Below are 27,605 nucleotides of genomic sequence, written 5' to 3' on the forward strand. Positions count from 1 at the left end.
GCAAGCCAGGGATGCTTCAGTAGAGTTGTTCTCAAACTTTAGAGTGCATTGCTTTCACTTCGAGGGCTTACTGAAACACAGATTGCTGAGCCTATCCCCAGGGTTGCTGATTCAGGGGGACGGACCATTTGCGTTTTACCAAATTCCAGATGATGCTGATGGTGCTGGTCAGGGGGCTACACGTTGAGAACCACTGCTGTAGTCCATTCTCAGCAATTGCCCAAGGCAATATATTATCCACCTGTCCCTATTCCTCTTTCCTTTGTTATTGGCTATTGTTTTTAGCTTCACATCTGTCCTCTGTGCACATCCCAGGCTTGGTTCTCCCAGTTGTCCCTTACTCCAAGCCCTTTGACCGATCTTCCTGGCTTTTTCTGCTCCAGGAAGTCCCTTCTCTAGCTCCAGTCTCTCGGGGTTCCTATTTCAGTATCAAAACCCTTAGCCACTTTGAAGAGGGTGTCCAGACCTACTTTGACCAAGTCTTAACCCCCAAATCTCCTGGCCATGGTTGCCCAATCCATTTCCCCTCAATCATTGCCTTGCCTTGAAACTAGCTAATTATTACCTCTGAATTTTATGCTAAATAGCTCTGGACTTCTCCCTCTTAAATCTGCCATCTCAAATTATTATCATGGGCACCAAGAAGGAAGCTCCCTGGATTTATTTTTATTATTATTTCTCTATCAATAGCTCTCTGAAAGCACATTTCAATAGTACATTCTGGAATAGAGGCTAGGAGATAGTCAAGTGTATCTCAGTTTCTGCTCTAACACATTTCTCTTTTTTCTTCTGTTAAATCTCTTGAGTGTCTGATCGCCCATCCAAACCCAGAAACAACTAAAATATCTTCCTTCTTCCTATCTTCATTATTCAAAGCAGTTAAATCTGTATTTATCCTTTTAAGTACATTTGTTTCATGCAGTATAGTCTGGTTTCTAAGATATCAACCATCCCAGGCAGTGCCTTTTTTCTTCTTTCTCCCTTAAGCCCCTGTTATTTTCCTGTTTGCCATTTCTAAGCTAAGACTGTCTCCAGGGCAACAGTCCTCTGCTCACCAGTGGGGCCTCAGCTCCTGGCACACCCCCCTCAGCGAAGGCCCCTCCACTCTCTATGTGCAAATTGGATTTCCAGAACCTAATGCTCCAGGTGCAGGTTGATTGTTTTTTTCCTTTTTTTGGCCTTTGGGTTTATAATTATTTCATTTCTTCATCCACCTCAGTTCAAGAATCTATATTTCCAATTTAATTCTCTCATTCTGCTCCACCTCCCCTTGTTCCTTGCCCTCTAAAATTCACCATAATGGCCAAGACTTATTAAGATTTCGAGGGTCCCCACCCAGGAGAGACAGAAGCAGGAGTGTCCTTTGCTATCCTGTGGTCAGGTTGTAGATGTCCTGCTAATTGCCATGAGCTTGTCTTTCTCCTTGTCTTCTTTTTTTTTTTTCTGAGATATAATTAACATATAACATTATGCAATGTTTAAATTTAAGATGTATAAAGTGTAGGTTTGATACATTTAAATATTGCAATATGATGACTACAGTAGTGTTAGCTCATTCCTCTGTTTTTAAATAAAGTCCTCCTGGGGGTAATTTTCAGTCATCCCAGAGTGCATAAAAGGAAGGACCCATCCTGTCCTTCACTGCAGTATTCTCAGTTCCTCAGAATGCTGTGATCTGTGATAAAATTTTTCTTCTGCCTTGTGATGAAAAAAAAAAAAAAAAGACCAGGTGCCAGCTAATGGTCCTTTTCTGGAGAAGGGCTATCATTTCCATTTTGTCCTTTTTACTTTTGTGGTGTTAAAATGTCCTTTAATTTTTATGACCCTTTGTGGATCTCCCATATCTTATTAAACCTGTGAACTCTAAACCTTCTGGGCTCCATCTCTCTTCTCCACCAATTCTGAGGCAAAAAGCTGCTCACCAGAGCTTGTTGTTCAGAGATGAACTTCCCCTGACCCCAGAAATGGATGTGCCTCTGCGAGAACACTAGATTCCTACTCCTCAAAGAGATGCTAATCCAGACCCTAAGCCAGGGCAGGATCCCATGCTTTCCACATGAGATGTTACCCAGGAATGCAGCTGCTCTTAGGATTTACGTGAGCAGCCCTGAACCTCAGTCCCTTATGCATATACTAGCATTGGTTCTGCCAATCCCTCCAGATGTTAGCCCTGTCCTCAAAATCCCAAATCTTCCTGAATCCTTGCCTGGTTTCTTCTTCTGGCAAAGTGTCTGGACACTGTAAAAACCCCAAGAACATCCTTTATCCCCAGCCCTTATTCCTTAAAGAAATACTTCTCAAAATTTTCCACCAAACAATTTCTAATGGCAGAGGAACCTGAATTCACATGAAGGAGAGAGTGAGAGGCAGCCTGAAGGGGTTATTGCAAGCAAGGAATTTGTATTTTATCTTAAAAATCACATGCAATTTTTGCATTCTACTTCATAATTCATTCTTATTTGTGTTAATATAAAAGTATTTAAAATTATTTACCGTCAAGCACAAGTGGCCTGACACTTCAGAAGTGCAGTATCGTTATCCGGCAGCTTGATTCCAGGTAGCACATGGAAGCAACACCACGATCGTTTCAGCCATCCCCCTATCCCAGAATGGCCACATGGTGTGTCACATGGCCACCCTTGGCTTTACTTGGAAGTCCTTTTTTTCATCTCTAGTCAACCACCTATGTCGTTTCCCTCAAGGGATTACACAAATCTTCTCCAAGCCCTATCTTACCTCTACTCCATTCTACAAATTACCCTCTGTTTTGGCAAGGAAAGGGTTCCCCTTGGATGGCATCTTCCTTAACTCCTCCCTAATCCATCAGAGAAGGCTGATATGTGGGTCATGTAGTCAGCTTGGGCTGCTATAACAATTACCATAGAACGGATGACTTACACAATGAAGGTTTATTTCTTACAGTTCTGGAGGCTGGGAAGTTCAAGATCAAGGTGCTGGCAGATTCAGCGTCCTGTGAGGGCCTGCTTCTTGGCTTATAGATGGCCACCTCCTCACTGTATCCTCACATGGTGGAGAGAGAGTGTTCTAGTCTCTTTCTCTTCTTAGAAGGAAATTAATTCCATCATGGAGGCTCCACCCTCATAACCTCATCTAAACCTAGCTACCTCTCAAAGACTCTACCTCCTAATATCATCATATGGGGGGTTAGGGTTTCAACATATGAATTTTGGGGGGACACACACATTCAGTTCATAACAGTGGGCTTTATGCTATGCTCTGTTAGAAAAGCACCAGAAGATATTTCCTTGGGCTCTGTTATTACAAAGATTAAAAGCAAAATAACTTTTTCCTTAATTCTAAAAGCAGTATATTGTAGTAGTCATCTGCTGTTTATGCCTGCTAAGCTGCCTTTATTCTGATATCAGACCCTCTTTTTTTTTTTTTCTCTCCTTTTGGGAACCACTCTTCAGTATGGGGCTGAGACCACCCTGCCCTTGCTCAGCTCCATGCATGGTCCTGTTACCCATGCCTTGCCATCAGGGTGCCAGGGCTCAGGGAAGGAAATGTGTCCCAGCTGCATCTTTAAGAGTTGGCTCAGGACTTTTCCTGGTGTGACTTTTCCTCTGGGGTTGCTAAGCTATTAGGCTGCTGTGTCATCCTCACAGTGAGAGAGACAGTCTGAGAATGAAGACAATGCAGGGGAAGGAAGAACCAATAGATGAGGAAAGCTTCATTCTCAAAAACTTCAGTGGAGCACCTAGATCCAGCTATGTCTGAATCTACCCCCAGATGACACAATAAATAAATGAACTAGTGACACAATAAACCAATAAATTTTGCCTTTTCTTAAATTAGTTTATGTTTCTGTCACTAGCAATCATAAGAATCTTGACTAATATAGAAGTCTCTTTGGGAAAAGATAAAACATTATAGAGTATATAACAAAGTGAAATAGAAGTTGAAAGTCTTTTGTAATTTCTTCTCCATTGTTAAGAATTTAATGTACATTCTTCCAGACTTTTTCTAAACTTATACTAAATATTTTTACATCACCTTAAAAATCAGCTTTACTGAAGTATAATTCACATACAATAAAATTTAATAAGTTTAAGTATACAGTTGACCCTTGAAAAACATGGGTTTGAACTGCATGGGTCCACTTATATGCAAATTTTTTCCACTAAATTTGTACTACAGTACTACATGATCTGGGGTTGGTTGAATCAAGGATGTGGAGGGCTGGCTGTAAATTATGCTTGGACTTTTTTTTTTTTTTTTTGCGGTACGCGGGCCTCTCACTGTTGTGGCCTCTCCCGTTGCGGAGCACAGGCTCAGCGGCCATGGCTCACGGGCCCAGCCGCTCTGCAGCATGTGGGATCTTCCCGGATCGGGGCATGAACCCATGTCCCCTGCATCGGCAGGCGGATTCTCAACCACTGCGCCACCAGGGAAGCTCCTATGCTTGGACTTTTAACTGAGTAGAGGATCAGTGCCTCTAACTCCCATGTTGTTCAAGAGTTAACCGTATATTGTATATATTAGCCATTTCACCACATTCATAATCATGATATAGAGAATGTCTCCACCACCCCCAAAAGTTTGGGGGTTTTATGTAAATGAAATCATATAGTTTGTAGTCTTTTTTGTCTGGCTTCTTTCACTTAGAATGCTTTAAGAAACACCCACATTGCTGCATGTATCAATAATTTGTTTCCTTTTATTGCCGAGTATCATTCAATTGAGTGGATATTGTATAATTTATCCATTTACAAGTTGAAGGGTTTTTCTAGATTTGACTGTTATAAATAAAATTGCTCTGAACATTCAACAAGTCTTTATGTGAGCATACATTTTCATTTCTCTTGGGTAATACCCAGTATCAGAGTAATTGAGTCCATATAGTAAGTATGCTTTATAAGAAACAGCCTGTTTTCCAAAGAGGTTATATAATTTCATATTCTCATCAGCAATGTATGAGAGTTTCAATTGTTCCACATCCTTGTCAACACTTGGATTGTTAGTCTTTTTAATTTTAGTCACTTTACTGGGTCTGAAGTAGAATTGCACTGTGATTTTAGTTTGCATTTCACTAATGATGAATGATGTTAAGCATTTTTTAATGTGCTTATTTGCCATTCATATGTCTTCTCTGGTGAAGTGTCTGTTGGCATCTTTTGCTCATTTAAAAATTGGGCTGTTTGTCTTCTTACTGAGTTGCAGGATTCTTATATATGTTGTATACAAGTCCTTTATAAGTTATATGTATTGTGAATGCTTTCAGTGTGTCACTTTCCTTTTCATTTTTATCACAATGTCTTTTGAGAACAAAAGGTTTTAATTTTGATGAAGTCCAATTTATCATTTTTCCTGTTAGGTTTTATATTTTTATGTCCTAGTTGAGAAATATTTGCCTAACCAAAGCCCACTAAGACTTTCCTCTCATGTTTTCTTCTAGAACTATTATGGTTATAGTTCTCATAATGTTTAGATCTGTAATCCATTTTGAATACATTTTTTATGTAGGCTATAATTTATTTTGAATTCAATTTTGTAAATGGAGTGAGGTAAGATTCCAGGTTCACCCCCCCATTTGTGTGTATGTATATATGTGTGTGCTGCCTATGGATATCCACTTGTTCTGGTATTATTTTCTGAAAATATTATCTTTTCACTACTGAATTGCCTTGGCACCTTTGTTGAAAATCAAATTACCATGCATATGTGGGTCTGTTTATGGACTCTCTATTCTGTTACATTGCTCTACATGTCTGTTTTTACAATTACATCACCTTGTCTTGATTACTATAGTTTTATAGTAAGTCTTGAAATAAGGTAGTGTAAGTCCTCTAACTTTGTTCTCTATTTTAAAAACCATTTTGGCTATTCTACGCTTTTTGCATTTCCACATAAACTTTACAATCAGCTGTTACTTTCTACAAAAAAGTCTGCTTGGGGCTTCCCTGGTGGCGCAGTGGTTGAGAATCCGCCTGCCGATGCAGGAGACACAGGTTCGTGCCCCGGTCCAGGATGATCCCACATGCTGTGGAGCGGCTGGGCCCGTGAGCCATGGCCACTGGGCCTGTGTGTCCTGAGCCTGTGCTCCGCAGCAGGAGGGGCTGCAGCGGTGAGAGGCCCGCGTACAGCAAAAAAAAAAGTCTGCTTGGCTTTTTTTTGTGATTGTGTCAAATCTGTAGCTCAGTTTGGAGAGAATTGCTATTTTAACAATATTGAGCCTTCTAACCCATGAACATGATATAACTTCACTTATTTAGATCTTCCTTAATTTTTCTCAGTGATGTTTTCAGTGTACAAATCTTGTAATGTTTTATTTAATTTATCCCCAAGTAGTTCATAATTTTGGATGTTACTGTAAATGGTATTTAAAAATTCATTTTATAATTGTTCATTGCTAGTAAATAGACACACAGTTGATTTTGTATATTAACCTTGTATTCTATAATCTTACTAAACTCACTTCGTGGTTCTGGTAACTTTTCTGTAGATTCTTTAGGATTTTCAACATATACAATCATGTTGTATATAAATAGATTTTGTTTTACTTATTCTTTCTCAATATGTATGACTTTTATTTCTTTTTCTTGCATTATTCCACTGTCTAGGGCCTCCAGGACAATGCTGAACAGAAATGTGGTAAGTAGAAATCCTTGCATTGTTCCCTATATTAGGAAGGAAGGCATTAGGAATAATGTCAGCTGTAGGTTTTTCATAGATGTCCTTAATTGTGTTGAGGAAGTTTCGTTATTCCTAATTTGCCAAGAATTTTCATTAAAAATGGATTTGACTTTTGTCAAATGCTTTTTGCATCTATTGAGATGATTTTTCTTTTTTAGTTTGTTAATGTGGTGAATTACACTGATTGATTTTTGAATACTGAAACAATTTTACATTCCTTGGATAAGCCCCATTTGGTCATGATGTGTCATTCAATTTATATGTTGCTAGATTTAATTTGCAAAACATTTGTTAAGGATTTCTGCATCTATGTTCATGAGGATATTGGTCTGTTTTCTCTTCTTGTAATGCCTTTGTCTGGTTTCGGGGACAGAATAATGCTGGCCTTATAAAATGATTTGGGAAGTGTCCCTTCCTCTTTTATTTCTAGAAGACTGTGTGGAATTGGGATTATTCCTTCCTGAAATGTTTGGTGGCATTCACCAGTGAAGTCACCTATGCCTGGAGTTTTCTTTGTGAGGAGGTTTTTAACCATGAGTCCGATTTATTTGGTAGCTATAGGGATATTGTGTTCATTTCTTTCTTCTTGAATGATCTTTGGCAGTTTGTATTTTTTAAGGAATTTGTCTTTCATTGAAGTTGTTGAATTTATTGGCATAAAGTTGTCCATAATATTGCCTTTTCATCCTTTTAATGTCTGAGGATCTTTATTCTCTTCTCTTTTATTCCTGACACTGGTAAGTTTTGTCTTCTTTTCCCTGATTCATCTGACTTTTATTAATTTTATTGATCTTTTCAAAGAATTAGCTTTTATTTTCATTGATTTTTCTCTACTGTTTTTCTGTTTTCAGTTTCATCGATTCTGCTCTTTATTATTTCCTTTCTTCTACTTACTTGGGTTTACTTTGCTCTTCTTTTTACAGTTTCTTAAGGTGGAAGATTAGATTTCTCTTTTCTTTTCTTTTTTTTTTTTGCGGTACTCGGGCCTCTCACTGTTGTGGCCTCTCCCGTTGCGGAGCACAGGCTCCGGACGCGCAGGCTCAGCGGCCATGGCTCACGGGACCAGCCGCTCCGAGGCACGTGGGATCTTCCTGGACTGGGGCATGAACCCGTGTCCCCTGCATCAGCAGGCAGACTCTCAGCCCCTGCGCCCCCAGGGAAGCCCCGAAGTTTAGATTTTTGATCTGAGACTGTTCTTGTTAAATACCGTCAGCTCCCCTTATCTGTGGGATGGGCAGTTGGTTGAATGCAAGGATGACGAACCCAGGGATAAGGAGGGCCAGCTGTACTACAGCCATTTTATAAAAGGGACTTGAGTATCCTTGGATTTTTGTATGGGGGTGGTGGTTTTGGAACCAATTCCCCCACAGGTACCAAGGGATGATTGTATTCATTGCTATAAATTTCCTTCTTAGCACAGTTTGAGCTGTATCCCACACATTTTTTTTTTGCGGTACATGGGCCTCTCGCTGCTGTGGCCTCTCCCGTTGAGGGGCACAGGCTCCGGGCGCACAGGCTCAGTGGCCATGACTCACGGGCCCAGATGCTCCATGGCATGTGGGATCATCCTGGATCGGGTCACGAACCCGTGTCCCCTGCATCGGCAGGCAGACTCTCAACCACGGCGCCACCAGGGAAGCCCTCCCACAAATTTTGATGTATTGTGTTTTTATTTCCATTCAGTTCAAATTTTTAATAATTTCACTTGTGATTTGTATTGGACCCATGGATTATTTAGAAGTCTACTGTTTAATTTCTAAATACCTGAGGATTTCCATATATTTTTCTGTTATTGATTTATAATTTAATTCCATTGTGGTTAGAGAATATGTTCAAATGAATTCAGTCCTTTTGCATTTATTGAGACCTATCCAATATGATACAGAATATGATCTATCTTGAGTATGATCTACCTTGATGAATAGTCCATGTTCGGTTGAAAAGACTGGGTGTTCTACTTTTGTTGTGTGGAGTTTTCTTTAAATGATAATTAGTTGTAGTTGATTGATAGTATTGTTCAAGTGTTGTATATTCTGATTTACTGTTTCCTCTATAAATTTTTGAGAGAGGAATATAAAAACCTGTAGTTATAATTGTGGATTTGACTGTTTCTCCTCTAATTCCATCAGTTTTTGCTTAAGTTATTTTGAAGCTCTATTACCATATGCATACGCGTATAGGATTTTTTTTTGATGAATTAATTCCTTTTTCACTGTGAAATCCTTCTTTATCCATGGTAATATTCCTTGTTCCAAAATCTTTTTTATAATATTATATGTCACTTCAGCTTTTTAAACTAATGTTTTCTTGGTATACATCTTTCCTTCCTTTTATCTTTTCAGTAATGACTTTATTGAGATACACTTTATGCAACATATAATTCACCTATTTAAAATTTACAGTGGTTTTTATTATACTCACAGAATTGTGTAACTATTACCACTATTAATTTTTAAAAATATATATATATTTATTTGTTTTTGGCTGCGTTGGGTCTTCGTTGCTGTGCACTGGCTTTCTCTAGTTGTGGCGAGTGCGGCCACTCTTTGTTGCAGTTCGGGGGCTTCTCATTGTGGTGGCTTCTCTTGTTGAGGAGCACGGGCTCTAGGCGCACAGGCTTCAGTAGTTGTGGCAGGTGGGCTCAGTAGTTGTAGCTCGCAGGCTCTAGAGTGTAGGCTCATTAGTTGTGGCGCATGGGCTTAGTTGCTCCACGCAGCATGTAGGATCTTCCCAGACCAGGGCTCGAACCTGTGTCCCCTGCATTGGCAGGTGGATTCTTAACCACTGCACCACCAGGGAAGTCCCACTATTAATTTTAGATGCACCACCTCCACCCACAAAATCCCTATACCTATTAGCATTCACTCTCCTTCCCCCCTCCTACCCCAGCCCTAGGCAACCACTAATCTACTTTTGGTCTCTATAGATTTGCCTATTCTGGAATTTTGTAGAAATGGAATCATATAATATGTGGTCTTTCGTGTCTGACTTCTTTTACTTAGCATAATGTTTTCAAGGTTCATCCATGGTGTATCATGTATCTCAACTTCAACCTTTTTGTTGCCAAATGATATTCCATTGTATGCATATACCACATTTTATGTATCCATCCATCAGCTGATGGTCATTTGGGATACTTGTGTGAACTTAGTGGATTTGCGCTGAAGCACCTGAATGTCTATGACAGGCATAATATTGTGGACAGAGATAATGGGAATGGGGGTAGAGTGAATCATAGATAGGACGTAATCCCTCCTATAGTTATAAAATCTCTGATTCCTCTCTCTCACTCTCTCTCCCTCAATGAACCAGCCCCTCAAAAAAGAGTAATTCATGGATTGGACTATATTCACGGCCCAATCTCCCCAATTTAGCACCATGATGCATTCCCCACTGTTCAGACTACAGAAGAAAAAGTCCCTGAAATACCAGCCTAAATTCAATGAAAACTTTCAAATGAATAATTTCATTCAACTGAAGAATTTCCAGCAGATGAAAGAGCATAGTATGGCATCCAGGACTCTCACACCAGCTGCTGTCTGTTAACTGCTGCCAAAAACAAGGGAATGTTTCATTTGGGAGTTTTCCTTGTTCTTATTTTAAGGTAAAGCTTTACTCTTATTTACAGACTATTAGGATTTCTAATATTGTCTTGAAGTTAACTGTGGAAGCCACTGATCCTACAGGTAGACAAAGGGCAGGACAGTACTATCTGGTAGACTCGGTACAGGCACATCCAAGTTTGATTTCTGCTGTATATTTGGTGCTGAAGACTCCTGCTTTCTGTACAGCTGGTGCCAACACTGTGAAGGGAAAGAAATTAACTCACAGGCACAGGAGAATGAGACTCTCCAGGAGTGCTATGAGCAGAGCTGGGTTCCCACAGAGCACAACAGAGTCCTGCCCAGCTGCCCATGTGATAAACCACAGGCTGCGATTACTCATGACAGGAAAGAAAGAAGAAGAAAGAGAAGCCTGTACATTCCTTTAACTGCAGTGGCTGATAAGGGATTTTAAAAGAAGTTTCAAATCTGGGCTTCACAATTCATCCTTGCTCTTACTGGCTGGCTCAGCCTCCGCTTGCTCCTTATCTCGCCTGTAGCAGTAACTTCCAAATCAGTGTCTCATCTCTCAGGATCCTTATTTTCCTCTAGTCCTTGTTCTCTCCGACATGGAAAGACGTCAGTCCCCACTCTACCCTCCCTTAAGTCATAAATGTCATGTTTGCTTACAGATCAGAAGTGGAAAGTAAATACTAAAAGCATGCCTCCAGCTACCCCCACAAGTGCCTGCAGCTCTCCTCACTCGCATTTAGGGACCAGGCCAAGTAACAGCTGGGGGAACTGAAGGGTGTGAGACTAGAGAGTAAAGGGCCCTTTCTACGGGCATTCACATTTAAATTTAAAACAGAAAAGCGCAATAAACGAATCTCCCTGTAGACCAGATTTGCCCCTAAGCTGCCGCTTTGCCACATCTGGATGTTTCCAGGGATTTCTAATACATATGTAAATATATTAATATTGTAAATATCAACATATTTAGTTATATGATACATACAGATTTTTATACAAGTAGGATTATAATATACACACTCTTTTGAACCTTGCATTTTCGTGTACATTGAAAAGCTTTACACGTTAGGCAGCCTCATAACCAGCACCTTATAGATGGATATTTAGCTTGTTTTCAGTTAAAAAGATTCTTTTTCCAAATAATGCAGCATTGTTCATCCTTGGACACATGTCAGGGAGTATACACACAGAATAAATTTGGCAAAGTGGAATTGCCGGATCAATTTTAATAGCTATTGCCAAAATGCCCTCCAAAAAAGTTGTATCTATTCAATTCTACCAACAGTGTTCCTCTGTTTAACGTTTAACTTCGTTTCTGTATGTGTCTCATTAGTTATTCCCATCAGAATAGCTGGCCTCATTTCACTGGTCTGGAGTGAACTACCCACAGAAAGTTTCTTTACTCTGTTTATTGAAGAACAGGAGGAACATAAATATGTTTTGCCTACATGTAAAGTTAATGGCCTGTGGTAAAGAATGTAGACTTTTAAGCAGCCTTCCATGTCGTTTGGCTTGGGAAACACTGAGTTAGTGTGCTAGACACCTGGCATGGGTTTGGAGGAAAAAGGTGGGCCTTCTTGGGCAGTGCCTGCCAAGTTGGATGATGGCCTCTGCCCTTCCCTCCTGATCAAGGCACACATCACTAAGTCTGTGCCCATCTGTTTCTCCTCTGCTAGGGAGGGGCTGGAGCCTGGGGGATGGGAATGTGTTTTCCCCTTCTGGAGTCCTGATTATCCCAGCTGGACTTGTGGGTGGGGCCGGAACTTCCCTTGAGTACTTGGTCACCCCTTCATAAGCTTCAGTCACTTATTCTCCCCTCCTCCATACTTTCATGTCATCTGGGTAAAAGTCTTGCTCTTTTGCCCAGTGGCTAAGGTCCCATTCCTGGGCCAGAAGCAAAAGAATGCTTGGAATAGTAAGGAAACTTTAAACGTTAGAGTTTCTAAGAAACAGAGCTTTCAGAAGTAAAAGATCTGCCAACAAATAAAACGTTTCTGCAGAAGTTAGGTGGTGTTGCTCTGGTTCCAGCAACTTACTCCTTTCTCAGTCATATGGCCTCTGGGTGCCATCTTGTTCCCTGCCCCTCTTCCTATTCCCTGGAAGATCCTCACCCCCGCCTCCTCTGGGAACTCCCAACAGACCTTTGTTCATAGCTGTATTATTCACTCATCAGCTTATGTGTTTGTCTTTACCACTGAATTGGGAGCTACTGAAGTTCTTAACAACAGCAACAGTAATAGCAATAGCAATGATATGGTGCTTTCTCTGTGCCAGAAACTCTTCTCTTTACACACATTAACTCGTTTAGACTCCATACGTCCCTCATGATATCTTGGTATCCCCATCTTTGGCAAGTTTTTGAACATTCTATGGTGACTCTTTCCATTTATCAATAGATCTCTCTTCTCCCACTTATCCAGAAGGAGATTTTTTTAAAAAAAATCTACTTATTAATGGTTTACAATACATCAGTCCCTTAGCAAAAAAATTCATAACATTCATATCATAAGAAAAAATTATACAGAATAATAGCAGGATTGTTTCCTTATTTAGCTTGACGTCAAGGCTATTTATTTGGCCTTCGATACCATTAGTTTAAAGTAGAACACTCTATTTCCATCTACTAGAGTAGAACAGCTGTGTGTTTTTCCTTTAAAAAATAAACTCTGTAATACTTTTCAAAGATGATCTGTGATTTTTCATATATCATTTAATTCTACAAACCTTTTTGATGAATAGATAAACATGAGTAGACATATCTGCGTTCAGATCCTGGCTCCACAACTTACCACCTCTGCATCCTTGGGCAAGCTCCTTCATCTTTCAAAGCCTCAGCTTTCTCATCCGTAAAATTAGGATAATAATAGTTCTTTTATAGCATTATCATCAGAATTAAATGATATAATGTACATAAGGAGTTTAGCACAGTGTCTGGCACATAGTGGTCAACAAGGGACAGAGATAGCACAGAGGGAGTGATATTTCTGTAGGAAGGCTTCAGGGAAGGCTTTCAAGAGCATGTGACAACTAAGGTGAATTTTGAGTAATGAAGTTTTTAGGTAGCCTAAGTGGGGACGAATGTATTTGGCAGGGGAAAGATGTGTAAAGGCATGGAGAATGGAAACCACACAGTGTTTTGGGAGGAACTACAATTAGCAACATTAAGTCAGATTATGAAGTTTGGGAGAGGTGCAGGTGGTAAGAGAGAAGATTCTAGAGGAAGGGAAGGTCCAGATTTGGAAGTGTTTTGCATGACCAGTTAAAGAGCTTGAATTTAGCATTGGGAATAGGAGTTAGTACAGAGTTTGAAGACAGAAAGAGATGCGATTTGATTTGCATTTTAGAAAAATCACTTTGGGCAGGTGTGTGAATGATGAATTAGAAAGGTGTGATCATGGAGACCTGGAAACCAATTAGGAGGCAGTAGTCCAAGTGAGAGATAATGAGGCCTGAACAAGGGGAAACTGTTGGGAATGGAGGGAAGCAAGATGAATCCAAGATACTTGGGAAGTAAGATGAAGAGCAGGGGGAAGGAGAGAACTTGCTGGGATTTGTACCCAAGGCTGCTTGGCTTTTTAGCTTCATTCCATTACGCCACAGGTATTGGTAATTGAGTGTAGTAGACTGGAGTGGCTAATGATGCCATTAACCACAACAGAGAATAAAGAAAGTAGCACACGTTCTGGGGAAGGGGGGTGGTTAGTTTGTAGTGGAGGAAGGGTAATGAATTTAACTTAGTCCTTGTGGAGTATAAGACGTGTGTAGGCCATTCATGTGAAGAGGAACAGAAGGCAGTCAAATATATGGATCTAGAGTTTGGAGTAGAGGGAAGGGCTGGAGATATAGATTTGGGAGTCTTTAGGGTAACTATGAAGTTAGGGAAATGGTTGAGATATGGAAGCCTCGCCAAAGATCTCGGCATAGTTAATAACTATCTTTGGCCTTCAGTTTTACCATGTAAATGTACTCAGATTGGGCCCTATAAAAGTTTATTCGTTTATTCAGCCTCTTATTCAATGCACAGCCTGCCGTTTCATACCCTTCGCAATAGGTGGCGCTGACGCCCGGCAGGGAGAAGGCGGCAGCATAGGTTGGGCTCGGGGGCGATGGGCCGGTGCGCGGAGGTGGCGACGCTCTAGCCCAGAACCGGGTATTCGGTGGCTTGGCTGGGTCTTCCCTGGGACTGGGGTCAGGCGGCGAAGCTCTGGCCGCGGGAAGCGCATGCGCAACCGGGTCCCCAAACATGGAGTCTTGTAGCCCAGGTCTTACCTGAATCAGGTAGGAAACAGGCGGGGAAGGAGTGACCCTCCACCTTTAGCCTCCTAGCCCAGCGGATGACTGGGCATGGGCACACTCGGGGTATGTGGCTAGTGTGCGTGGACTACACCAATCCTGGGGCCAAGCTTTGAGTGATAGTGGCCCGGGAGGCCGTGGGGACCGGCTGGGGCGTGCCGGATTACGCGGAGGTTGGTGGGTGGCCGCACGAGGTGTGCGCTTCACTCGAGGGCCACGCGGGCGAGGTGCTCGGTCATCGTCTCCTAGAACCTCGCGGTCGGACGAGAACACAGAAGTCCCCTAACCCTCGCCCGAGGCTTGACTCCCCACAGAGCGTTTAGTCAGTCAGTCGGCTTGACCATCCCTCCAGGAAATCGGGTCTCGAGTTCCCGGGAGGCTGCGCCTTCCCGCTTCGGGACCTCATTGGTGGTTGGGAAGGTCGCAGCCACGCGGGCCTGGGCGAATGTTGGGGGCACGGGGACGCGGCCACCCGGCGCCGGTGGGGAGGGGGTGTAGTTTTCGCTGGGAGTTGGAGCAGCGAGTGCGGGGCTGTGCAGAGCGAGTGCTTAGTAACCGGCTGGGGACCAAGCGCTGCGGTAGTAGCGGGGGTGGGGGCCCTGGAGGGCACGGTGGGGGAGGACAGCTGAAGGTTTGCGGCGGTGATAGCAATCGAGGAAAAGCAAAACACCTGCTTCTGGGTTGACTCATCCAGGCTGGGGGGATAATTTAATGTGGAATGTAGTTTTAAAAAAAAATGAATTGTGTGCCGTAGCCCTTTCTTCCCCAGGCAGCTAGGAAATTGCTTGTCCGTCCGAAAGAAAGCTGTTTTCCTTAGAGGACTGTGATGAACATCAGATGAGATAACATACATGAAAGGGTAAAGAGCTATAAAAATGCAAGATATGATTTTATTTCAAATCCTTCAACCTATTTATGTGTGAGTGTATAAGATGTATTCCAGGTGTGGAACAGCAGAATAGTACCAGACTTGGGATTATGGGATGTGCCCAGTAATGCAAAGGGTGTGTAAAGATACTTTAGGGGTGCTCAGTAATACTGTAATCTCTAGAAACAGTCTCTTAGGTTTATCTTATCTGGTTAATGGGTTATCCAGCTCCCTTGCTTCTCTCCTCTCCCACTTATCTTTTGAACTTTTTTCAGCCAAAGATTTTTACCCAAAAACGAGCCTGAAGAGGAAGGAAGACACCAGTCGCCTTTTGGATATATGGGTTAAATTTGATTGAGAGGGAGGTTGATGTGATTGTATGCATAATTTCTTCAATTTGTCTTGCCCTCAGCATGAAATAGCATGTTGTACAAAGAGCTCTGGGTTGAGGGACACCCAGGAAAGATCTTGTTGTGGATCTGACCTTTCAGGGAGGGGTCACCCTGGCCAAGTTCCAGTGCCTCTCTGAGCCTTAGTTTCTGTCAGATGGGAAAAGACCTTAAAGGTCATTCATGCATTTATCCAGACCTTGCATACCTGCCGCAGGGCTACCCAACCCCTAGAGACAGCGAACTTGTCACGTCCCCAAATGGCTGAGCTACCCAGTCTCTAGACAACCCTGTTGGAAAATTCTTTATGTTGAATTGACATCTGTTTCTCTACAATTTGCACTCATTGGAGCCATACAGAATAAAATGTCTAATGCTGCTTCCACAAATATTTGAGGACTGCTAACACATTTCCCTTCTTCCACTCACTCCACAAGGGTTCTTTTCTTCCAACTAAACATGCCCGGTTATTTTAAACAGGGAGGCAGTGTGGGGTAGTGGAAAGAACGCCAGCTTTGGAGCCAGACGCATCTGCGCTCAGTTCCCAGTCCCTTCACATACTAACAGTGCTCTGAGCTGCTGTATCTTTCTCTGAAATATACGGATGAAAGTACTCATCTAGCGAGTTATTATGAGAATTAGGGATAAATTGGGTGAAGATCCATGCTATAGTAGGAGCTTAAAATATGACAGCTGTTACACCTTCAGTGACATAATTTGCAATGCATTTTAGTCGGTCTTCTCTGAACAAATTCCTGTTTATGTGTCTCTTAATATCTGCTGTGCAGAACAAAATAAAACGCTTTCTCACTAGCAGAATAGAGCAGGATTAGCTCATTCTGGGTGCTTCTCTAATTACAGTCTACAGTCTACAGTGGTTTTTTTTTGGAGCCATATCACATTGACTCACTGACAACTAAAATCCTGACTCGCTTTATGTGCTGCTGTTCAGTCAAGTTTCCCCCATCTTGGACTTCTTTAGCTTATTTGAATCGATAATTATGGCTCTTGCAAGTGGCAGCCCCAGTTCTGTCCTGTTGTCTCCATAAATATCCTTGTTGTCATATTATGGGTCTCAAACTGGGGTTCAAAAAAAAATGATTATTGAACCCACAGTACCAGCCCTGCTGATCTCACCACTGTTGCACATCAGCAAGCTAATAAATGCTGAGCTTTCTACCCTCATCTTTGCACAAATCTGAGGTCTTTTTATGTGGGACTGTCTGAGAATTGGAATGTGACAGGAATGTATGATAAGCTACGGGTTGAGGGAATGCTGCTGCCTGTGATGTCGGTCAAGTGTGGTGTTTGTATCCAAGAAATGAAAGGGTGCACTGAGAACCAGCCAGAGGCAGGCTGTGGATTTATGTACGGCTACATGTTTTCTCAGGCACTCCAAATGTTTTATACCTTGGGCCAGATTCTCCCCTGGTGGAGGAAGCTTCTCTCTGTAAGTCAGGCACGGTTAAAAAACTCATTAACTGTTTGGCTTCTGGGGCATTCTCTAGCATTCTCTCCCGGCTTTAGCCAAGCTGATCTCTGTTAGTATCCTCTGCGTTTTCCAGACTCCTTGCCTCTGTGCTGGGAGGTTCTTCCAAACAGGAATGCTTCCTTCGCCTAAACGGGTTACGGGTTTGAAGTCCTTCTCAACCTTGAGCCCTCCTTTTCCAAGGAGGTTTTTCCTAGCACTCTGTCCGGGAGGGTTTGTCTTGAGCATCAGACTTAGAATTCCCGTTGTCTTCAAGTGCTTCCCTTGGTCCCCTCTGCCGCCCCCCACCCCCCAGCAGTCTCCGCTCCTGTCTACCTACTTGTTCCATGTGGGTGGACATGTTCCATGGCTTTCAGAATAAGATCCTTTGTGAGCACTCAGTCCATTAAATACAAAATTGCCTTCATCTCGGATGCTGGTGCTTCTGGTATGGTGAGAATGAAAGTGCGGAATTGTTTGTAGGACTTATAGGTTCCATTGACAGTAAATACGAAAAACTATAATGCCAAGTTTGTTATATATTGTTGTCTTAGTTAAAATAGGAAAGTCTTTATTCTGTTGAAAGGACCGATTTAAATTTTGTTGAGTAATTATTTCAGTCCTTAAAAGGTGGTGGTTCGTTAAAATAGGTAATCTTCCACTTGTTAAGGGGAGTAATTTAAATTTCATTAAGTAACCAATTAAGGCCACAGAGGGTTTAAATCCATCGGTGGCTCCTCATTTTCTTCGGGACAAATTGTAAACTCCTTAGGTTGAAATACTCTTTCTAGCCTAATTTTTTGTCTACCAGCGCCACGGCCCAAAGGACTTGGAGTTTTCCCCAAAGGCTGTGCGGTCCTGCGCCTCCGGTGCTTTGCGAATGCCGTCCCCTCTGGTTGGAATGCTCTTTGTCTCTGGTAAATGTCTATTCATCATTCAAGACAACCCTTTCCCCCCTCCCCTTAATTACTTCCTCCCCTGTGCGCCCTCAAATTCTTGTACTTATTCATGCAGTATTTATTAGGAGTCTGCTTTGTGGCCAGCGCCGTGGCAGGCTCTGGGGATACAAAAGGTGAATAATACTTGGGCTCGGGCTTTGAGGGGCTTGCATGTTAGGGGGAGGGGGCCAACCTGTCACAAAACGCTGATAGGAAATTAAAGGGAAAATTTAAGCACCGTCAGTTCTTGTGTGTCATCCTCACCGGATGGACAGCAGCTCGCTTTGGGGGCAGGGGCCATTCCTCCTTCGTCTTTGCACCCCTGGCTCTTAGCGCTCTGGAGGTGCTAAATTAAGCATTGGTTTCATGAACCTCGGAATCGACACCAGTAGAGGTGTACCCTAGACTGCGCCACACGTTTTGGTGACACGCTCATAGATGGCGGTTTCTCCTATGTCTGACTGGTGGCCCTCAGCTCCCTGGCACACTGTGAGGTACCGGGTGGGCTCGGCTGGCCCGGCCTTTCGCCCAGATGTTCGGAATCATGCTCGCCCGCGCTCTGGGCAGTTGAGTGGCGGGGAGGCCTGGGCGGGCACGAGTGGAATAGAGGCCTGCAGCGCCCCTGCTGGAGGGAGCCGGCACCGCTCGGGCCGCCTGGCTCGCTCGCAGCCCACGCGTTTGTCAGGAATTCAATTTACAGCCAGAAAACGAACAGACACTGATTCTCTACACTTTTCTCTTCAAAGGCGTGATAGATGTCTTTTAAAGGATTGTGGATGAGTAAAAAAATCCTTCCCTCTTTTCCGTACCACTGGGGCCCTCGCATTGTGATTCAGTCTTAAATAAATGCATAAACAAAGGGAGCTTTAGTCTCATAATTCGGCCGATCATTCTTTCCGGCACAGGACGGGCTAATGCCGGGAGTGGGTGCCGCGGGAGGGCTGCGGCGGGCCTCCGGCACGCCGACCACGTCGCGCTGCCGCAGAGGAAACGTGCCCAGCGCCGTGGCGGTGGCTGACCGAGAGAGCCCAGACTTGCCCCAAGTTTTGCCCCGTTTTTTGCTCTCGAGCGGTCGTCCCTTGAATCAGCCGATTAGCTCTGCAGTAGCCCAGCCGAGCTTGTCGTTCCCTAGCCACTCGGTTGTGCCCCTGGTGGGTACCTGTAGTTAGGGACCTAGGAGGTGTTGGGCGTTCAGGGACCGCTGCTTTGGCCCGGGCACTCGAGCGGTTCAGAGCCCCCGCCTCAGCGCGGATCGCGAGCGGGATGTGAGCCGGCGCCACAGCGGAAGCCCTGGTCCCACTGCATCTGAGGTCGAGTGGCCACCTCTGGGGCTGGGGTGGGGGGCCTATGGGTGGTCTCGGGGGAGGTGATGGAGTCTCAGGAAGTCTGTCGTGTCTTCCTGTAGTGTTAACTCGCCAGAGGAGGATTTTTGCTACAGAACCTGTGGTTCAGGGTAGGGGGCCGTGAGGGAGCAGCGGGGTGCTGGTGGGGGTCAATACCCCTGAAGGTGCCCTCCGAAGCAGCTGCTGTAGGAGGGGCGCCCCATCCTTGCGCCCTCAGCGGGGCTGCGGGGAAGGGGGTGGCTTCGGCGGGAGGGGCACTGCAGCGCGGTGGGCGGGCCAGGGGCGGGGCGCGGGTGGGCTCTAAAAGTCGGTGCCCACTCACTCTGCGCTGCCGCGGCCACCAGCACATCCCGGCGCATCACGGCGGGCGGCGCCTCCTCTGCGGCAACCGCGCCTTGCGCATTGCCGCAGCGCACGCCCCGGTGGCCGCTCGCTGCTTGTCGCGGCCGCGCCGCCCTCGCGGGCTGTGGGCTGCGCCCAGCTGCCGGCCGACCCTGCACCGCTGCGGGCGCTGCGGCGCGCCCTTTGCTCAGGGCCGGTGTGCAGGCGGCATGGGATAAGACGCCACCATGGTGCGCCGAGATCGCCTCCGCAGGTGGGTGCGTGGTGGGAGAGGGGGTGGGGGGAGCGTGTGTGACTGGCTTGCAGACGTCGTCCCCAAATGGGGTGCGGGCCAGCGGGTGGGACTTTGTCCGTCCGAGCTGGGGCTGCCAGAGCGCGACTCCCGCAGTAGAGGGAAAATCTCCGGAGGGTGAGGGGGGCATGCATTCCCGTCCTCTGAGCCCGTTCTACCTGCTTGGAAGAGGATGTCTCGCCTGCACACAGTAGAATGTTCAGAACGCCTGATCTCCCTGATTTAGGATTTCTAGACCCTGGTATCTCTCTGATGCAATTTAGAATTTCTAGACCCTGGCGTCACCCCGTGCGGTTTAGAATTTCTAGACCCTGGTAGCGCCTTGGAGTGACTTAGGATTTTTAGACCCTGGTGTTACTCTGATATGGTTTACAATTTTTTTTAGACCTCGGCATCACCCTGGCATGATTGAGGATTTTTAGACCCCGGCATCGCCTTGGTGCGATTGACGGTTTTTAGATCCTGGTGTCAACCCTTGCGCGATTGAGGATTTTTAGATCCCAGTACCCCCTAGGTGTGAATTAGTGTGTCTAGACCCGGTTTCACTTTGACGCGATTTAAGATTTTTAGACTCCGGTAACGCCTTGGCGCGATTAGGGTTTTTATATCCCAGCATCGCCTTGGCGCGGTTTAGGGTTTCTAGATCTGGATTTTGCCTTGGCGTGAATTAGGATTTTAACATCCGAATATCACCCTGACACGATTTAGGGTTTCTAGACCCCTGCATCGCCCTGGCACGATTTAGAATTTTGAGACCCCGGTATTGCACTGCGGTGATTTAGGATTTGAAGACCCTGGTGTCGCCGTGGCGTGAGTTACCGCATAGGTGTGACTAGAACTGGCAGTGTCTTATCACCGAGGCGTAAGTATTTTTGAGATTTCAGTAACAGGAAGCCAAGTGAGAATGATGTGACCAAACTCATAATATTACACATGAATTATTTGCATTGGTTTACAAAATAGTTCATAGTCTCACCGCGATGCTGTGAAGTGGGCAGGTTTGGTGGTATTAAATGTGTGTATTTTTCCTATTTACAAGATGAAGAAATAAAGGCTCGGAAAGGTTCATTAATTTCTGGAAGGTTTGTTACTGGAGTTTGCTGAATTTGTACTCTTGATTCTTGGCTCATCAAAGAATGGAGATTTGGGTCAAAAAATGTTTAATCTATTTTGCCTACTGACTGCCTGATTGCTTACGTACTAAAAATCCTAAAATGTTGTTGGGGGCATTTTTACTGAAGTAATTAAGACAGAAAGCGGCTTTCTGAGGGGTTGCCTCTTCGCTTTCTTAGCGTAAAAGAGAAGGAAGAGGTGCGGGGTGAGGGTGTCCCGAGCGGAGAGTGTCAGTCCTTTCCCTCACCGCCCCGCATGGTGGTCGGCGGCGGGGCGGGGGAGCCTCTCCTGCTCAGCTCCTCTCGTATGCCCTCCCCGGCTCTCTGCTGAGTCACTGCAGATACTCGGCTGCTGGAACCCGTCAATGAATGAGATGAGAAGTATGGGGATCAGGAGTGATGAAATGCGCAGGTGAAAATGTATAAGCTTAAGTCCAGGACAGGTAGCGCTTAGAAATGATCATCTAAACCTGATACTTTTTGTCATCTCACCTTTTCAGGAGATAATGGGATGTAGCCTACTACTACTGTGGGGGGTGGATATTGCGATATAATGGTCATGTTCCGGGCATTTTTTCTAATCATTTCTTAATCTTTAATCTTTCTACCTTGGAAGGTAGAACCAAATCACTGGGTCTGTTTTATGGATATGCACTTCAGAGGGGGGAAGAAAAAAAAGACCGCCCTGGTGACACCTGAAAAATAGTCAAAAGAGCTGAGATTCTCTGTGGATGTGAAACTACAGGCTCTTATTTTTTGAAAAAAACTCTAAAATAAATAAATATCTTGTGAGTTGGATTAGTTTGTCAGAGATTGTGGCCAGATTACAGGTAATATGGTAGAAGGATACAGGCACAAAGACATTTCCACCAGGGCTTTCACAATTAATTCCCCTTATTTATAGTTCTGTGTTCTTGACAATTCTTATTTTAGTTTTAGACGGTATTTCCATTCTGGCTGTTTTTAAGAGAATTTCCATTCTACTGATGGTTCTTTCCCTGGTGGCCATCAGGAGTCATAAGCTAGAAACAGAGGGAACTGTTTCTAATTCCTGTTTAGCACTTCTTGTCATTGTGGATGAATTGATCTGGACCTTCGAAGTCCTGGGCATGGGAAAGTTGGGTGTGCAAATCAGTGCTTTCCTCCCCAAAACAAAATCAGTTCTCAGATGCTCTGCTCCTCTTTTTGGGGGGATGGGAAGGAAGGGGCATCCTAAGAAATTAAATAAATGGGGGAGCTTCCTCAAGAGTCTGCTAAGAAAAGCAGAAATATAATCTGCTGCCCTGACCTCTCAAGAGATTAGATATTCAGGGTCATGATAAAGCTGCTTACGTTGGAATATACAGGGCACCTATCTTCTTACTTTCACAGACTCTTTACCCTGAGCAGTTTCTCAGCACAAATCCAGATAGTAGTAGCAAACTGGGCTTCACTGGAGTCAGAGGGTTGATAAATATTAGAAAATCAAGAGCAGCTCTCTGCTTTAGGACACGTGATGTTCCTACTTTTTTTTTTTTAAAACAAACATTAGTTTTATATATATATATATATATATATATGTAAAACATTTTACCGGTGCGGGGCTGGTGGGTAGATGGTAGAGCTTTTAGAGTAAATATGAAGGGAACCCTCCCTCCCCACAGGAAGCCTTGATAAAAGACAATGAAGTTACTTAAGTAATTTATCTTCCTTTTACTTTATATAAAACCTCTACAGCAGGTCTTGGGAAGAGCACAAGGGAGGGGCTGTGGGGTTAAAGTGGGATGAAGTTGAGGGGGAAGATTACATATGAAAATAGTATATTTTTTTCCTTAAAATTAGAATGATGAGCAAATATGGTGATTGCCATAGCAGGCAGAGTACACTTACATTCTTGGTAAATTTTCTGCCACGGTTGACATGGAGGACAGGGTAGTCCCCACATGGTACAGAAATTCCCCACCCTGTTTTACCAGTTTGGGGCTTGTGTTAGAATCATGTACAATGTCACCCAACTGCTTACCCCGGGTTTCTGATTTCCCTACAGGATGAGGGAGTGGTGGGTCCAGGTGGGGCTGTTGGCTGTGCCCCTGCTTGCAGCCTATCTGCACATCCCGCCCCCCCAGCTTTCCCCTGCTCTTCACTCATGGAAGTCATCAGGCAAATTTTTTACCTACAAGGGACTGCGTATCTTCTACCAAGGTAAGAACAGGGCTCTTGAAACACTCTGCACGTAGAGGTCCCGTGGGTCCCTCTGAGGTACTTATTTTGCGTCCATTGGTCTCTGTTGCCCCTCAGTGATGGAGGGGAAAACCCTCTTTTTCTGTGTAGTGTCCATTTGAAGGAATGGACTAATTCCCCTCATTAATTTGATAGCAGGGAAACTCAAAGAAAATTGCTGGGAGGGTGAGGGTGGTGGAATGGAGATTCCAATGTCCATAGACTGACTTGTTAGTATAATTTATTTATTTTTTCTGATTTTGACTTTTTTTTTAACATCTTTATTGGAGTATAATTGCTTTACAGTGGTGTGTTAGTTTCTGCTGTATAACAAAGTGAATCAGCTATACATATACGTATATCCCCATTATCTCCTCCCTCTTGCGTCTCCCTCCCACCCTCCCTATCCCACCCCTCTAGGTGGTCACAAATCACCGAGCTGATCTCCCTGTGCTATGCAGCTGCTTCCCACTAGCTATCTATTTTACATTTGGTAGTGTATATGTGACCAGTATAATTTACTTTGTAGCCTGATTTGCAGTGATAGATAGTACTGGCTTTCTTTTGTGAGCGCCCCTAGTGTCAGATAATATAAACAACATCCATAGATACAGCTGCCATTGGTTCTGTTCCCCCATCCCTGATTTCATTTTATTGTTTCTATAAAGATTATTTGTTGTATGTATAACTAAATGTGATTTAAGTCTTATACCTTTGTCTAAGTTAATTTGCTAATAATTATTATGACTGCTACTTACCAATTAATTACCTTATGCTAGGCATTGAATTATGTTTTCAACCTTCATAATTTCGTTTAATCTTTACAACAGTACTTGGAAAGGTGCTGTTCACCTCATTTTATAGGTAAAGGGAATGAGAAACAAGATTGGAAAAGACTGCTTTTGGGCGGGGGTCAAGAGCAATAACGAAAAATGTTTGTCATAAACCGTTTTTCATTATTGCTCCTGACCTCCTCTCATTCGCTATATTCAACTAAAAGTAAGTATATAATTTTCTTTATGTTGGTCACTTAGGTTGTTTCTAGTTTTCCAATGTTTTAAATAATGTTAAAGGGAAATCTCCATGTATGTGTTAATTTTTTCCTTATTTTTTCAAATAGTACTTCGTGTAAATGAAATGATTTATTTGCATGGATTCTCAAGAATAAGACTCCTAGGCTAAAGTATATACAATTTTTCATTGCTTCTAACTAAATTATTTTTGTAAACCTTATTATCAAATTCTCATGCCAGTGGCAGTATATGAATCTATCAGTTTTAATCTAATACTATTTTTTATTAGCAAGGCTACTTACCGTTTAAATATTTGGCTAATTTAAAAGATGTTTATACATTAAAAAATGTTCATGTTTATTAGCCTTTTCTTATAGTTGCTAGAATTTTGCAATAGTTGAGCATTATGCTTTTAATATTCAGTTGAGTCTCCTCTGCGGGAAATAAAATTGTTGGACAAATGGCATAAACTGAGGCACCCACTGGGTTGAGGAAGGGAATTTTTGTGAGGCCATTAATAATCAGGTACAAAGAACTTGTAGTTATTAAGTTGTGACTGTATACTTTTAACTGTGAAGCTTTACTTTTTACTGTGGAAAAGCAATTTACATATTAATGACACAGAATAAAGGGAGAAATGAGGAAATACTTCTTAAAAATCTAGGTGAAAGTAAGCAGTCTGCCGTCAAGTATTTTCATATAAAGTGAGCTATTTACGTTTATAAAAAATTGAAGTATAGTTGATCTACAATATTATATTAGTTCAGGTGTAAAACATTAGTGATTCAATATTTTAATAGACTATACTCCATTTAAAGTTATTATAAAATATTGGCTATATTTACAATTTTTAAATATACAGAATAAAAGAAAACATATCAAATGGCTATTCTTACGTAAAGCAATAAGCTTGCATTTTTAAAAAAATCTGTTATTTTAATTTCATTAACTTGGTCAAGGTTTCTTGTCCTTTATACCAGATTATTTCGTTTTTTCATATCTTCAGGGTTATTTTCTTAGGGCGTCGGCCTAACTGCTCTCTCTCTTCCCAGACTCTGTGGGTGTGGTTGGAAGTCCAGAGATAGTTGTGCTTTTACACGGCTTTCCAACATCCAGCTATGACTGGTACAAGGTAAGGAAATCAGACTTCTGGATCCTACTATGCCTTTAAAAATCCAAAATCGAGGATTTTGTTGTCAGCACTGGAAGACTTGCATATTTGAGTTGCTTAATAAAATAGGATTAAATGTAGAACTGTTGCTCATTTACTGTAAGGGAGTAAAAAAGTCTTTGGCAATCTGGGAGCGATCATTGCCAAGTTAAAAAATGTTGGAGTTCCTCCCTCAATGGAGATTAATTATAAGGAATAAAGCACTTTCCAGGAGGATCATTTGTGGGCCTGTGGTGGTTTCATAAGATTTTCCCTTTATCGAAGTCTGTTTATTAAGCTGAGATAGGGATGAAACTCCTTTGCTGCTGTAGGTTGGAGAAGAGGAGGGGCAGGATTAGAAAGACCAAACCATCCCTTTCCTTCTTGTAGATTTGGGAAGGTCTGACCCTCAGGTTTCATCGAGTGATTGCCCTTGATTTCCTAGGCTTTGGCTTCAGTGACAAACCGGTAAGCAGCATCTAGATGGGGCAGTGTTGCGGGATGGGGGTAGGCAAGGATGGAGGGGTCAGGCTGGCAGACACACCTGCACCCTTGACTTCACCCTGTGTATCTGGGCTCTCCTTTCCCTAGAGACCACATCACTATTCCATATTCGAGCAGGCCAGCATTGTGGAAGCTCTTTTGCGGCATCTGGGGCTCCAGAACCGTAGGATCAACCTGTTGTCTCACGACTATGGGGATATCGTTGCTCAGGAGCTGCTCTATAGGTCAGTGAAGCCATGACTTGTGTACGATTCACAGGTTTCACTCGTTTAAGATGAGAGAAGTACATTGTTCTGGGTTCTTTCTGGCCCTTTTCCCTCTTGGGAGTTTGTCTTCAGCTGCTCAGTAAGCTATGTGTTTCCCTCCCCACCTCTAGGTTCAAGCAGAATCGATCTGGTCGGCTTACCATCAAGAGTCTCTGTCTGTCGAATGGAGGTAACTGCCTTGGAGGCGGGTGGAAAGTGAGGTGTAGCCTAGAGGGCCACATTTAGATATGGCAGTGACGTCTAAATGGTAGCCTGATGGTACTGCAAACAGACCCAAGCAAAGTAGTGGATCTTTACCTCTTTCATGCCATGAACCACTTTGTGGCCTGATGAGATTTACTGACGCTTTCTCAGAGTAATATTTTTAAATACAGAAAATAAAGTAAGATTACAAAGGAAACTGATTATCTTGACGTAAGTTAATAGAAAGCTGTGTTATAGTAAGATGTGCTTTTTAAAATGTATTTAATGCATTTTCCAGCAAGATCTTGTGGTGTGTCTGGTAACAACTGTGATTAGAAGTAGTGGGGAGTGCAGATGATATTTCGCAATCTCTGCAACAACTGCAGTGGGTTCTGCAGACATTTGAGATGAAGCCACAGGTGCTTCTACTACTACTGTGGTTTGTGTCATAAACTCTCAATTCACAGTAGTGCCAAGTTTCAGTTGGAAATTAGCGAGCCCTTGATTAGACCTTTTGGAGATGTTTCTTGTTCTTTGCCTGCCATTGAGCCTGGCTTGTAAATCCATGAATATCCAGGTGCCCCCCGAACACCTTAGAATACCTTAAGGGCAGATTGGGAGAGGAGTCTGTTTGTCCCTTTATCAGTAATGCTCATGGCTTTCTCCCGTTGACTCTGGAAAAAAATGGAAACGGAAAAGCTCTAGGTGTTTTGAAGCATCTACACTTCTGAAAAATCTCTGGTTTCCTTTGCAGCCCGAATAGTTAACAACATTGTGTATTCTGAGGAATGGGTGGAAACGCTAAGGGGAGCCAGAGTCTAGTCATCAGCAGTGTGGATGACCATGACATATTTTTCCCTTCTCTCTACAGTGGGGAAAGTGATCCCAGTGGGATAGAGTTTGACCTGATAAACACAGAATTCCCTGGATAAATAATAAATGACAGTACTAAGTTTTTATTTGTAGTTTGGTTTTTGGCAGTAAAAGCCCTCAACTAATAGGGTGAATTGTCTCCGATA

General features: G+C 43.2%; 1 protein-coding gene across 5 annotated transcripts in view; it reads left to right on the forward strand.

The window, feature by feature from the left end:
• MEST (mesoderm specific transcript) overlaps positions 1–27,605 on the forward strand; it is a 44,133-nt gene that overhangs the window by 10,523 nt on the left and 6,005 nt on the right. The window contains exons 2-7 of one of the 5 annotated variants that reach the window (XM_073809942.1): positions 6,582–6,612; positions 23,298–23,452; positions 25,536–25,615; positions 26,024–26,101; positions 26,225–26,361; positions 26,514–26,572. In XM_073809942.1, coding sequence (XP_073666043.1) covers positions 6,608–6,612; positions 23,298–23,452; positions 25,536–25,615; positions 26,024–26,101; positions 26,225–26,361; positions 26,514–26,572 — 514 coding nt within the window. In that variant the 5' untranslated portion in view covers positions 6,582–6,607. Of the gene's footprint in view, positions 1–6,581; positions 6,613–14,372; positions 14,586–19,873; positions 20,121–23,297; positions 23,453–25,535; positions 25,616–26,023; positions 26,102–26,224; positions 26,362–26,513; positions 26,573–27,605 lie in introns of those variants that run through there. The other 4 variants (XM_019923530.2, XM_073809943.1, XM_033863274.2 and 1 more) reach the window with 4 other exon arrangements.

Source organism: Tursiops truncatus, chromosome 9, assembly GCF_011762595.2.
Source record: "Tursiops truncatus isolate mTurTru1 chromosome 9, mTurTru1.mat.Y, whole genome shotgun sequence".
In the NCBI taxonomy this organism is placed as follows: domain Eukaryota; kingdom Metazoa; phylum Chordata; class Mammalia; order Artiodactyla; family Delphinidae; genus Tursiops; species Tursiops truncatus.